Raw genomic sequence first — 12,256 nt, 5'->3', positions numbered from 1 at the left:
CTTTTCCTACACTAGAGCTGCTCTTAATTGTATGCATGCTTGAGAGATTAATTATTTGATTGATTACTATTTATTATGATTAAGAAAGAAAATGAAAAAAACTCGTTGGCATTGGCTTATTGGGAGGGAAAAAAAAAAGGTATGTCAAAGTCATGGATTGAGATCCTTCCGAATTTTTGTGTTAACAGTGCGCCTTATACAAATTCAAAAATTTTAAAGGCCCGTACGCTTTCTCTTGAACTGTTCAAATCTTTCGGTCTACGAATTTCAGACATAGAGATTCAGAGTGAATTAAAATCTCAAAATTATAATGAACGTATAAATCAAATGAGAATGAAAGTGCAAGCATAATAAAAACAAAAAATAAAGTCGAGAAGAATAAAAAAGTGTGCACATCACGATTAACATTCAACAGGGAGCGATTATGTCTAGTAAATTAAGAATTTGTCCAATCTCAAAGTGGTCGTGACTCATGACGCACTATAGTAACATTCGGAAAAGGGAATTGGGTCCCCGTCTGACGCAAAATGCAAATATGTCATCTTAATTTAAAAGCAGGAGATTACCCTTTTGTAATTTGCAATCTTGTACGTTAGTCGGTGGAGCATATCTTTACTTTGCGCAAAGGGAGGATACAGGAATTAAGCAAAGCGAGGCCAAAAGCCTGCCATGCCTGGTGCGGGTGCTGCTGGGAAGTGGGATGAGATCAGCATTATCTTTAATCACAATTTATAATACCAATTAAGAAAATAAGACAGGGACACATCAAATAAAATAATGATCGATCAAATTAATTAACTGGCACTTATAAACTCTTGATTTACATCATTATTCAATTCGGCATGCAGCCATATGCTTTGAATTTGATGACTTGAAGTTGAAGGTTGAATCCTTCGAGGTTGGATTGGATGGATAAGTGCCGCCCACCGGATCCGAGGTGGGTCCAGACTCCAGCAGCGTTTCAAAACACAATTGAATTGAGATTTGAGATGTCAAATTTTCTTGGGGAAGTCTCAACACATCAAAATAAATCAAATTGCTAATTTTTCGGTTGGGGGATTGCGCAAATAATTCTTAATTCTAATCATCAGAGGCAAGGACTCTCTACTTGACGCCGCCCGGTGGTGGTGAGAATGGCGGAGAAAGGAAAATAAAAACTGGATATGGGGGCGGAGCGGCATCGCGTTACTGACCTTACTTTGCGGGTGATGATAATGATTTGTTAAATGATGATGGAGGAGGAGGAGGAGGAGGAGGAGGAGGAGGCGGCAGAGCCCTAGGGTTACCCATAGGTGGTGGGACGGCGGGTGAGAGGTCTGTTCACCACACTGCCACTCGTGTCCCTACTGAAAATTTCGGCTGTTACACTCGAAAACGTTAATTCTTTGAGGTTTGAACTCAATGTTGCCAGAAAACCCAAAATCACTGCTTCTTCAGGTGTCCAACTTGATGAATCTGAACCCCAAGGAGCTGCTACATACCCAACTGAATGCAACAAAGGTGCCTTAAAACCTACCTATAATTGTACTTAAACTTGCAAAGCCTAATCTCTATTTTTCTTTCGTTTTGCATAAAGTCAATAGCGCGTAAAAGTGTTTGCATTTTTAACTTTACAAAGCCTAATCTCCACCATTGATATTAAACTTGTACAAAATCCGCTAAACACACTTATTTTGTACACATTTTATCAACACAAATAACTACAAGTGACAAATCTAAGAAAAAAGACATAATGTGTGCTACAAGTTAACAATCGAACAACAGTATCTGCATTAGAAACGACGGCCTAACTTGTTATCATTAATCTTCAACACTTCACATGACAGTGTGTTAACCAAAGAGTAGATTTTTCAAGAAGGGGTAAAATAGCAAATATTATTGCATAAAAAAACCCCAAATGAGCTGGTCATTTCCCCCTCCCCCTCTTCCCCCATAAAAGCTCACTGCATATGTTATGACACAGCTCATTATCTATCCAAATCAGAAAATCATGCAGCAATCTTGTGGAGTCCTAACTTTACTCTATAACCCTTAGCAGTTTCGCAAAACCATCCTCACCCTGTTTTCTGTCTCCTCTCGAAGACTAGACATAGGTTCACAAGTTTCATAAACTAAAATCTATATCCGTAAGTAAAATCACATAACTAGCACTGTCAGAGTTTGACTGATCTCCAATGAATATGATGTTTTCATTATTGGAAGTTATATCCTTCTCATATGCCAATCACAAAAGCATATCAAGAGACATACTTTCTTACTACACAACCGCTAACATATAAATGTTCAATTCTAGTTTGACAACTATCACCAATTCGAGGCTATCATGAAAGAGCAAAAGACATAAATGATCAGGCTCCCGAACTTGTATACTACATTGCTGACTAAATATGGAGTGAGGGGAAGGGAAAGGGATGCTGGGGTTTAGAGTTCAAACCCCTAAAAGATCATCAGTGCGTGCATACAACGGTTCACAAGAAGTGCAAACCGGAGAATCTCTAATCAACAATCAAATAAAAGTAAGACAGTTCTGGAAACAACATGTTAAGCTTCACCCAATACAGTATAAATTCCCATGCTTCTAAATCATAGTGCTAACATCTTGTTAATTGGAACAAATCACAAATAAAATCAACTTGTTCAGAGCTAAAACTGCAACATAATCGACTACTTCGTGTAGCATCAGATCAGCAAAAGCAGCACGTTATTCAGTTGTATGACATTTCAAAACACACTTAAACGACAGCATTGACATCGAATCCAAAAACTGCAACTTTAGATTTCAGATCAAGTATCACATGAATGAATTCAGCACAAAAAGGACAATCTGATTATTAGAGAGAAACCCTAGAAATGTGGACACTGAATTTGCATTTTCATTTCTTGTAACGAGCTACCTCATCGTCGTTGGGGAAAAAGCCCATGAGGCGTCCCGCCGAGTTCTGATAAGCGTACATGAATCCGCCCATTACCCCAATCAGACCTCCGGTCACCATTGACGGCCCTCTAATCCCCGGCTTAATCCCTGTCAAATTCACACAAATTAGAATTCATCAATCAAGATTACTGCTTTAACTGAAGACAACGTGAAAATCGGAGGGCATGCGGATACCGGAGAGGTAGCCGACGGTGACGGATACGCCGGTGATGGTGGCGAAGCGGAAGTAATCGAGGGTGCCGAAGTTGCCGACAACGGTGGTGAATGGAGGGTTCCGATCTATGACCGGGTACTCGGGCTTCGTCGACGCTGTGATGTCTGTGTTCATCTTTGTTCTCTCCTTCCACTTCTACTTCGAAAACGACGCCGTGACACCCTTCAGGCTCTGGTTTTGTTGAGCTCAGCAGTTAAGCTTTCTCTTCTCGCCCGCTGGACGCAGTCACGCAGATGACGACTCCATTCGGTATTGTGTAGCGTGGGTCTGTCTTCTTCATTGCCTTTTGGGCCATCAAAAGTACTTTTATTCAAAATGGGCTTTTTTGAAAGCCCAAATTTAAATTGTGTAACATTTTGCGACACTTTCACGAAAGGAAAACAATGAGTCAATATTTTACACTTGATAAGTTGTCAATAACAAACGTGATTTTACATTATAAGTTAGGCATAATTGTAAGACTTGTGAATGTTTGAAATATAAATCCGTGTGTATGAATAAGCGGAAAAAAAATGAGATTATGAAAATCATTTAGAAAATTTAAGATGGAAATCCGAGTTCAATTTGTGAAAATAGTGACGTTGTGGAGCGTCTCGCTTTGTTTGTCGAAGAAAGCGAAGAAAGGGTTGGGGCATTTTTTGATAAATAATCGAAGGTGTGCGGCTGCTGGAGAAGAAAGGGTTGGCCCATTTTTTGATAAATAATTTTCTTTTGCACAATATTTATCACCCCATCACTTAACAGTCAATTTAACATATTATATAATTCATGTATGATATTGAAATAAAAGAATAAAAATGTATAAAATAAAATATTTTAAAGATGTAGTATGAGATTGCAATTGTACCGAAACTTGAGAGTTTAAATTGAAATTACCGTTTAAAAATATAAGAAACTTTTGATATTCTTTAGTTAGGTCAAATAAAAAATAATATATAAAGTATTCTCATTTAACTGACTGGGATCATCTCCGGATCCCTTTCCTGGAAATCCTCGGGATCCTCTAATCCTGAGCGTTCAACAAACAATTAACGGTCCAGATTCAAGTCTGGGTTGTGGTGACAGCAAAAGCGGATTGTCTGTGCTGGTATGGACGGATTTGTTAGGCTTACAAAAGAAAAGATATGGAGGCAGAGGCTTACAGAACGTGAGAGCTATCTCCAGAGTTCATGATATGAACTGGAAATTCCAGTGGCTCTATAATACCTGATTTCCCAAATTTAATCCATAATTTTACTTTCAATTTATCGAGTGGTTGCATTGGATTGCCGATATGGTCGGACGGTGATGCGGCGATGTGAGGCAGCAGGTAAATGCTACAGCGATGTTGGGCAACAGGTGGATGCAGGCAATTCTGGTGCTCCGACGACGTCGGTTTCTGTCGGATCTAGTTCAAATCCGAGAAGTCGACTGTGGAGTCGAGGTTCAAGCATGATGACAGTTACGGTGGTGGGATTCGACGGGCTGCCCACAAGATGAAAGCGTATTTGTTTGTACTTGAATCTTGATCGTTCATTATTTGTTGAACGCTCAGGATTAGAGGATCCCAGGAAAGGGATCCGGAGATGACCCCAACCCTTCTCGAATGAGCAGTCGTGGATTATCCTCAGAGCAACTCCAGCGTTGGAGCCCTTCCCCTAGGCTATGCACTATTCAATCCACCTAATGAACAGTAACTGCCCTTAATGAATAGTAATAGCCCTGGCAATAGCATTTGCATCTCCACCGTTACACTTCAATAGCTTTAGCAATAGGTAATAAAATATTAGTATTTTTTTTTTATTTATAAAATAATACAAAATAATTTTAATTGTAATATCGGATAAGATTTTTAATCGTTCTCGTTGCGCCACGTGTCATTATCCGAAGTATTATTAAATAATACAAAATAATTTTATTTGTAATTTCGGATAAGATTTTTAATCGTTGTCGTTGCGCCACTTATCATAAAATCTGAAAAGACAATTATTGGGGATGGATTTCCGATAAATTTTTTAATCGTACTCGTTATGCCACGTGTCATTATCTGAAAATACAATTATTGGTGATCGATTTCTGATAAAATTAGTAACCAATCACGTCGCGCCACATGTCATAATCTATTCACAATCTTTTAGGATAGATTTCCATCAGATTTTTAACGAATGACGACATGCCACGTGTCATAATCTGTTCACAATCTTTGAGGATAGATTTCCATCAGATTTGTAACGAATGATGGCATGCCACGTGGCATTATATACAACTTAATCCTTTCTGAATCCTCCATATAATTCACCATCCATCCTCACAAATCTCACACCAATTTTCTCAAGATCTCTATCATTATTCATAGTTTCTGCTTCCTTCTTCACAAAAATCTGTATTATTATTCATAGTTTCTGTTTCTTTCTTACAATGTCTTCTTCTTCCTCAAGGATGATGTGGGTACTCGATCAGGAAGAGGAAGAATTGTTTAACGAATCAGAAGCAATGTTCAATCACCAGGGGGCAAGAAATGAAAGGGAAGAGGATGAGGAGCGTAAAAGGAGAGATGACGAAGTAAGAATGGGTAGAGCCTCACATTCCCGTCGAGTCGTCCAAGCTACGGTTCAGATCTGCAGGCCCAGCCGTTCCGGAAACCTTGATAAGATCAGGCAACGACGAAGCAGCCAACGACTGGATATCGATTCTTTGGTTCTTTTCCCACCAATTTTCTCAAGATAATTGGTATGAATAAGACTCCACATTTCTCGTAACTGCATCTTATTACCCGTAAACGAACTATGAGTAACTTCAACCCAGCTAGTACACAACGCAACATCTTCAATAAGCGACCAATTCGTACCTACACCAGTGGTCATTTTGTTGAAAAAAAATGGATTCAAACTTTGAGACAAAGAAAGGAATGTGATTGAAAGTAGTTGAGAAAATATGAAATTGTTGTGTAAGGTAGATGATAATGAGAAGGTATTTATAGAAAAGTAAAAACAATTTTTTTTACAATTTTTTTCAGATTTTTCAGATTTTTTTCAAATTTTTTAGATTTTTTCAGACTTTTCAGATTTTTTTTTGAATTTTTTTGAATTTTTAAAATTTTTTTATTCAATTAATTAATCTCTGCCGTTGGATATAAAAAAATTTGAATTCCAACACTCCAGATTGTGCCACGTGTCACAATGGTAACTTTTCTTAATTTTAAAACTATTTTTTTTAAAATTTTTTTATTTATAAAGCATATTAATATCCACCGTTGATCTCAGATTGAACGGTGGATATGAAATAAGACTTTTTTATTTTTTTGATCGTTGAGATCGAACGGTCCAAATTAAATAACCGTTGAGATCTAACGGACCGTGGGAAGCCACGTGGCTTCCCAACGGTAACTGACAAAGTTTTTTTTTTCTTCTGATTTTGTGTCGGCGACGCGCCCCCACGCGCGAGTGGGGTGCATGCGCTTGACACAAAAAAAAAATTAAATATTGCCTGACGCCAGGTTGACGTCAGCGCTGACGTCACATGGCCTCAGGCTCTCAGGTTGGCAATTCCCCACGGGCCTGGAGCTCGGACCTCCACCTTCACTCGGGCTTGCCCACGCTGGAGCTGATCCACCGGACCTCGGGCCCTTGTTCTGTCCCCTGTACCCCGAGCTTGCGCCCACGCTGGGCTTGCTCTCAGCCCACTGGGTTTTTCCTTTTTTATTTTTTATTTTTTATTATTTTTTTAATAAAAAAAAAAAACTATACGTTTTTCACATCAATTTTACAAGTTTCCAAGCTCATGACCGACCAAGCAAATCACCGCCTCTGAGCTTTCGACCCACTTCCTTCTTCTTGTTCTCTGCCAATTCCAAACCTCCGAAAAAACCCCAACTTTCAGAACCTGATTAAATTCTTGGCTCATCGAATAAGGCCGCGGTCTCAATTTTCGGCTTCGAAGCGATGTCAGAGAAGTTCTCGGCGACGCTTCGAATCGGAGATCTCAACGATTTCATTGCACCGTCCCAGGGCTGCATAGTCTCAGGCCTCAAAGCCTCCTCGACCAAGCCCTCTGCCAAGCCTGAGGTAAATTTCTCTTCTTTTTTACTTTTCCGGTAAATAAAGAAGTAAAAATTGCTCCTTTTACTGATTGTTTTATCTGATTGCCTAATTGGGGCTGAATTAGTAATGTTTAAGCTTGTTGGTAAATTTCTCTTGGCAAAGGTTTCAACTTCTGGCAAGCAAGTGAAAACGGAACCGGTTAAAATTTCACTCAAAGATTGCTTAGCATGCAGGTAATTCATACATATGCTTATTGGGTTTATTTGTTGGTGATGCTATCAAGTTTAAGTTTTCATCTTTTATTTAAACTTCACTTATTGTTTTGCATAGCTTAATTGCCATGTTACTTATTGTTGTTATTTCAAATTGGTGTGTCGACTTTTTACCATCAATATATGGGTGTAATGATATTTACCATTTCAAAATTTCCAGTCGAAAATTGTCAGGGTGCGTAGAATCTGTATATTGCTATATTGTGCAAGGCTAGGTATTGTGAAGATAGAATAGCCGGCTTAAACTTTCCCAACTTCCAGCTAGATCAACCGAGTTAGAATTCCTTTTGCCGTGCAAAAAGGTTTCATAACTATGGTTTTATGGACTTTGCAGTGGTTGCGTAACTTCAGCGGAGACAGTTATGTTGGAGAAGCAAAGTTTGGATGAGTTTCTTCTCAATATTGAAAAAGGAAAAGCTGTCATTGTCTCCCTATCTCCCCAATCAAGAGCTTCACTTGCCGTTTATTTTGGAGTTTCGCCGCTTCAGGTTATCTGTAGTATTTGAACTCATTTCGTTTCACCCTACTTTTAATTGTTTGACTTCAGTTCAACTTTCTGTACAATCTCAGTAACTGTTCACTATTAATATATGCAATAAGTTAGTCGAGCACACTTGTTGGCATTGGATTTTAACATCTGCAGTTTATTTCAATTTTGGCAGGTTTTTAGGAAACTCACAACATTTTTTAAGTCCTTGGGTGTAAAGGCTATATTTGACACAAGTACCAGTAGGGATTTAACTCTTGTTGAATCTTGTAACGAGTTCGTCTCAAGGTACAAACAAAGCCAGTTATCTGATGATGAAAGGCATCAATCTTCCTTGCCTATGATTTCATCAGCATGCCCAGGTATATATATCTTAGCCTATAATATTTCGGTATTAGCATCTTTCTCTTTTCTGCTAACCCTCCCTCAATAAATTTAACTAATTTGCAGCAGGCTTTTTAATTGGTTAAAGATAATAGTTGACTAGCGCATTGACATTTTGGCCTTAGTGTTATAGAAATTTGGCAAATTGTTTCTACGATGCACTATAAAATAGTTCTGTTATTGCAGGTTGGATATGCTATGCCGAAAAACAACTTGGATCCTATGTTCTGCCTTATATTTCATCGGTGAAGAGTCCCCAGCAAACAATTGGAGTTATTGTTAAAAATCATGTATGCCAAAAAATGGGTCTTAGGTATGTTTTCTGTCCTTTGTTTCCTTTTTTGGTCGATAAGTGTGATGTGAATCATTCCTTCCGTACACTTGTGGCTGATAACTATTCATAACATTTGTAATAATTGATGCTCGATAATATGTACGTATAATTTGAGAAGTTTTGGCTTTAACATAGCTTGCTTTGTTGGACCATTCTATATCAGTGATGAAATTCTTGTGTGTAATTTGTTGTTATTCATGTCAAAATATTTTTGTTCCTCCCTCTTTCTTCTTTCTAAGTTTATTCTGTATCATTTGATAGCCTATCAATCGGGAAGATGTAAATCCTCTTTTACTTAGAAGCTTATTTAGTACAACTGAAATTGAGAAATTTCTACAAGATCCGAGCATATATTAGCACCATTAAATGTTTATGACAACTAGATGTTCTTGGATCATAGGCAGACTTGTTAACAGGTTCAGTCCACCTCGTCTGATTTTTGTGCTGCCTTTGGCTTATTTAGTGTCGAAAATTTGAAGTAGATAATTTTCTATGGGTGAAATTGAATGATTATACTGAAGTATTTACATATCCCTGAATGATTTTATTCGACAGGCCAGCTGATGTTTACCATGTAACTGTGATGCCTTGTTATGATAAAAAGCTTGAGGCTTCACGTGATGACTTCGTTTTTGAAGTCGATCAATCCGAAAATAATGAAAATGAAGGTCTTAGGGTTCCAGAGGTAGATTCGGTGTTGACATCCGGGGAAGTTTTAGATCTCATACAGGTGAGAAATACTTATTACCATCTCCACTTTAGTGGTTACCACTTTGAGCTTTCCAGATAGTGCTGACTTATATTCACTCTTTGTTTTCTTTCTTCCTTTTGGTGATTGCAGTTGAAGGGAGTAGATTTCAAGGGCTTAGAAGAGTCTCCCCTAGATAACATGTAAGAGCTGTAAAAGTTTCAATAAGGCTCCTTCCATCTGCTTTGATTATTCTAACAAACATGTTCTGCTAGGTTGACAAATTTTAATGAAGGGCATCTTTTTGGTGTCCATGGAAGCTCAGGGGGTTATGCGGAGACAATATTCAGTTATGGTGCTAAAGTGCTCTTTGGAAGAGAAATCAAGGGCCCTATTGATTTCAAAACAGTTAAAAATTCAGACTTCCAAGAAGTGACTTTGGAAGTGAGTCAAGTTCTTCTTATAGTTTTGAAGGATTATAATGTAGCTTTTTTGTAATTGTAACTCAAGCTTTGTCACATTGCATCCCTATAGGCTATAGTACTTGTAGAGCATATAGTTGGAAAAATCTAGGGGCTAATTGCTTGTATTAGCATTTTCTGTTCATTTTTATTTGGAGTATTGATGCCCTCTCATTTAGGTGGACGGGAAGACTCTGTTGAAATTTGCACTCTGTTATGGCTTCCGCAACCTGCAAAATGTTGTCAGGAAAATCAAAATTGGAAAATGCGATTATCATTTTCTAGAGATCATGGCATGCCCTTCAGGTATTTATTTGGTGGTTGTAAAATTTTCTACTCATTAATTCTTCAAATAATTATGTGGTTTAACATGTTGAATTATCCATTATGGGGATTTGGGATTTTGGGATTTTGGAAGTAATACTAACCTGAATTAAACAGGTTGCTTGAATGGTGGAGGACAGATTAAGTCACAGCCCGGACAATCCACAAAGGAGTTGATTCAGTTATTACAAGCAGCTTATATGGAAAATGTAAGTGCTGAACTTATCGTTAGTTATATTTATCGTTGGCCTGGGAATAGTGATGTTGTTTTGGCTTTGAATGGTAATCCTTTAATTTTGTACAGGTCTTGGTTGCTGATCCTTTTGGAAATCCTTTGGTGCGAAACTTATACGATGAGTGGCTTGAGCATCCTGGCTCAGAGAAAGCTAAGCGACTCTTTCACACAGAGTACCACCCTATCGTGAAAAGCCTAACTTCTCAGTTGCACAATTGGTAAATGCCACCTTCCAAACTCCAGTTTTCTCAACAACATGCGGACATCCCGTGACGGTCCATCTGAGTACCGAGGCTTGTCATCTTCTGGGAGTCGTCAAATTTTTGATATAGAGAACTAATATTTTGTTCACAGTTTTTTCCAAACTGATTTGTATAGTAAAATGACCTTAATAGAAAAAGAATCAATTACGTGCGGTTGTAAAAACCATATAGATCTTGCTTTCTATTGTATATTGTTTTTGGTACACAAATCTTGCGTTCTATCGTGTATCCATTTTTGTTTCAATCGTGCTCAACTGGGAGAGTTTCTGCATGATTTTTTTTCTTTTTGCGCACACACCTCTCTTTTTGTACGCCCTGTTTATTTTCGTTGTTGTTTTGTTCAAAAGAGAAAATAGGTGTACGGAAAGCACTTTCGTGAGTTTCTTCTGCCATTTTGAGATCAGGTAATCAATTGTATGTACGAGCGTGTGATATACGTCATACTATATAATGTGATATACGACGCATGAATAAGAATACGCACTACGCATCGTAGAAGCGTAGTTAGTAGTATTCATAATATAGAAAGCTATCTAACAGTAATACTACATTGATGCTGGAATACTGGAAGAAGTATAAGTTGGTTTACAGATGAAGAGAAGTATCTACATCAGAGTCAGAATTAGGATCCGAGTCTTCAAATTTGTTTGGACAAGTTTTTAACGAGGTGGTGTCTCTGAAAGTTGGCCATAAGTTGATCAAAAGCAGTGTCTCGGTCTTCCCATGAGGACAGTCCTCATGCTTGCTCTGCAATGTTGGCCACAGGGAAAGAGAAGCTCCGGATGCCGACGTCCCACGACCGTGGACAAGATGATCAAGGTGGAAAAACAACCTTGCCCTTGTCGGCTCGTTATGCATGGCGGGATTTCTATTCATCACCGTGAACTGCTTTGGTTCGGAGTCAGAGGATAGAGCTAGCATTCTAGAAATCTCTCTCTCCTCTCTCTCCTCTCTCATTGCCTTCACTCTCTGCAGCTCTCTAAACCTTTCCTGCAGTAGAGCTATGGAGGAATGAACGACAGTCGTTTCGTGGTTTTCTCTATCCATTTGATCAGAAAAGAGATGCACTTAGCTTCAAAATTAGGGCTGTGGGAAGTTGCCTCTAAGCTTTCATGTGTGTGTATATATAGGATTTTGGGGATAGTGACATGCATGATGCTTGCATGTTTTATAAGATTGTGTGCTCCAGTTAATTAATCTAATAAGTGGATTTAGTAATAGTTGCTGTATTTTTAAAGTAATTTCAGTAGGGAATGAGAATCGGCAGCCAAGCAGCAAAGTCCAAAAAGAAAAGGGTTGTGTGGCCAAATCTAAGGGAGTTTGTTTGTTTACTTTAGCTAGTGTGGGGGAAGAGGCAAGGGCACTGCTAAAGGAGAAAAGGGTTCGGAGAAAATTCCAAAGAGAATGTAACTTAGAAACAAGCACATGGAAGGGAGTGTTTGGAGGAATAATTGGTGGAATGATACTCTAGCTTTGAAGACGATGGAGCTTTTTATTAATGTTTTGGTGGCTCTTTGTTCTTTCTTTACATTATCAGTTCATTTTCATATATATTATTTGGTAATTAAAGATCATTTTTTCTTGTACATAAATCACATTGTGTACATAAATTTTTATTTTGTTGGTTTTAATTGATTATG

General features: G+C 38.2%; 3 protein-coding genes across 3 annotated transcripts; 1 reads left to right on the top strand and 2 right to left on the bottom strand.

The window, feature by feature from the left end:
* Positions 1-2,684: 2,684 nt before the first annotated feature.
* Positions 2,685-3,397, bottom strand: LOC137725667 (NADH-ubiquinone oxidoreductase 20.9 kDa subunit). The gene is made up of 2 exons (XM_068464436.1): positions 3,110-3,397; positions 2,685-3,022 (listed from the first exon to the last, which is right to left on the bottom strand). The coding sequence occupies exons 1-2, from the start codon at positions 3,261-3,263 to the stop codon at positions 2,874-2,876; spliced, it is 303 nt and encodes a 100-aa protein (XP_068320537.1). The 5' UTR covers positions 3,264-3,397; the 3' UTR covers positions 2,685-2,873.
* Positions 3,398-6,871: 3,474 nt separating this feature from the next.
* Positions 6,872-10,786, top strand: LOC137725930 (protein NAR1). Its single transcript, XM_068464772.1, has 11 exons — positions 6,872-7,192; positions 7,331-7,401; positions 7,775-7,928; positions 8,103-8,289; positions 8,498-8,624; positions 9,201-9,375; positions 9,487-9,536; positions 9,609-9,777; positions 9,974-10,100; positions 10,236-10,327; positions 10,423-10,786. Exons 1-11 carry the CDS (start codon positions 7,070-7,072, stop codon positions 10,573-10,575), a joined length of 1,428 nt encoding a protein of 475 aa, XP_068320873.1. The 5' UTR covers positions 6,872-7,069; the 3' UTR covers positions 10,576-10,786.
* A 415-nt stretch (positions 10,787-11,201) lies between these two features.
* On the bottom strand, positions 11,202-11,663 carry LOC137726862 (uncharacterized). The gene has a single exon (XM_068465816.1). The coding sequence runs from the start codon at positions 11,661-11,663 to the stop codon at positions 11,202-11,204; it is 462 nt and encodes a 153-aa protein (XP_068321917.1).
* Positions 11,664-12,256: the final 593 nt, after the last annotated feature.

Source organism: Pyrus communis, chromosome 2 (assembly GCF_963583255.1).
Source record: "Pyrus communis chromosome 2, drPyrComm1.1, whole genome shotgun sequence".
In the NCBI taxonomy this organism is placed as follows: domain Eukaryota; kingdom Viridiplantae; phylum Streptophyta; class Magnoliopsida; order Rosales; family Rosaceae; genus Pyrus; species Pyrus communis.
Note: the sequence above shows the minus strand (reverse complement) of the source record. Positions and strands in the feature narration are given on the sequence as shown.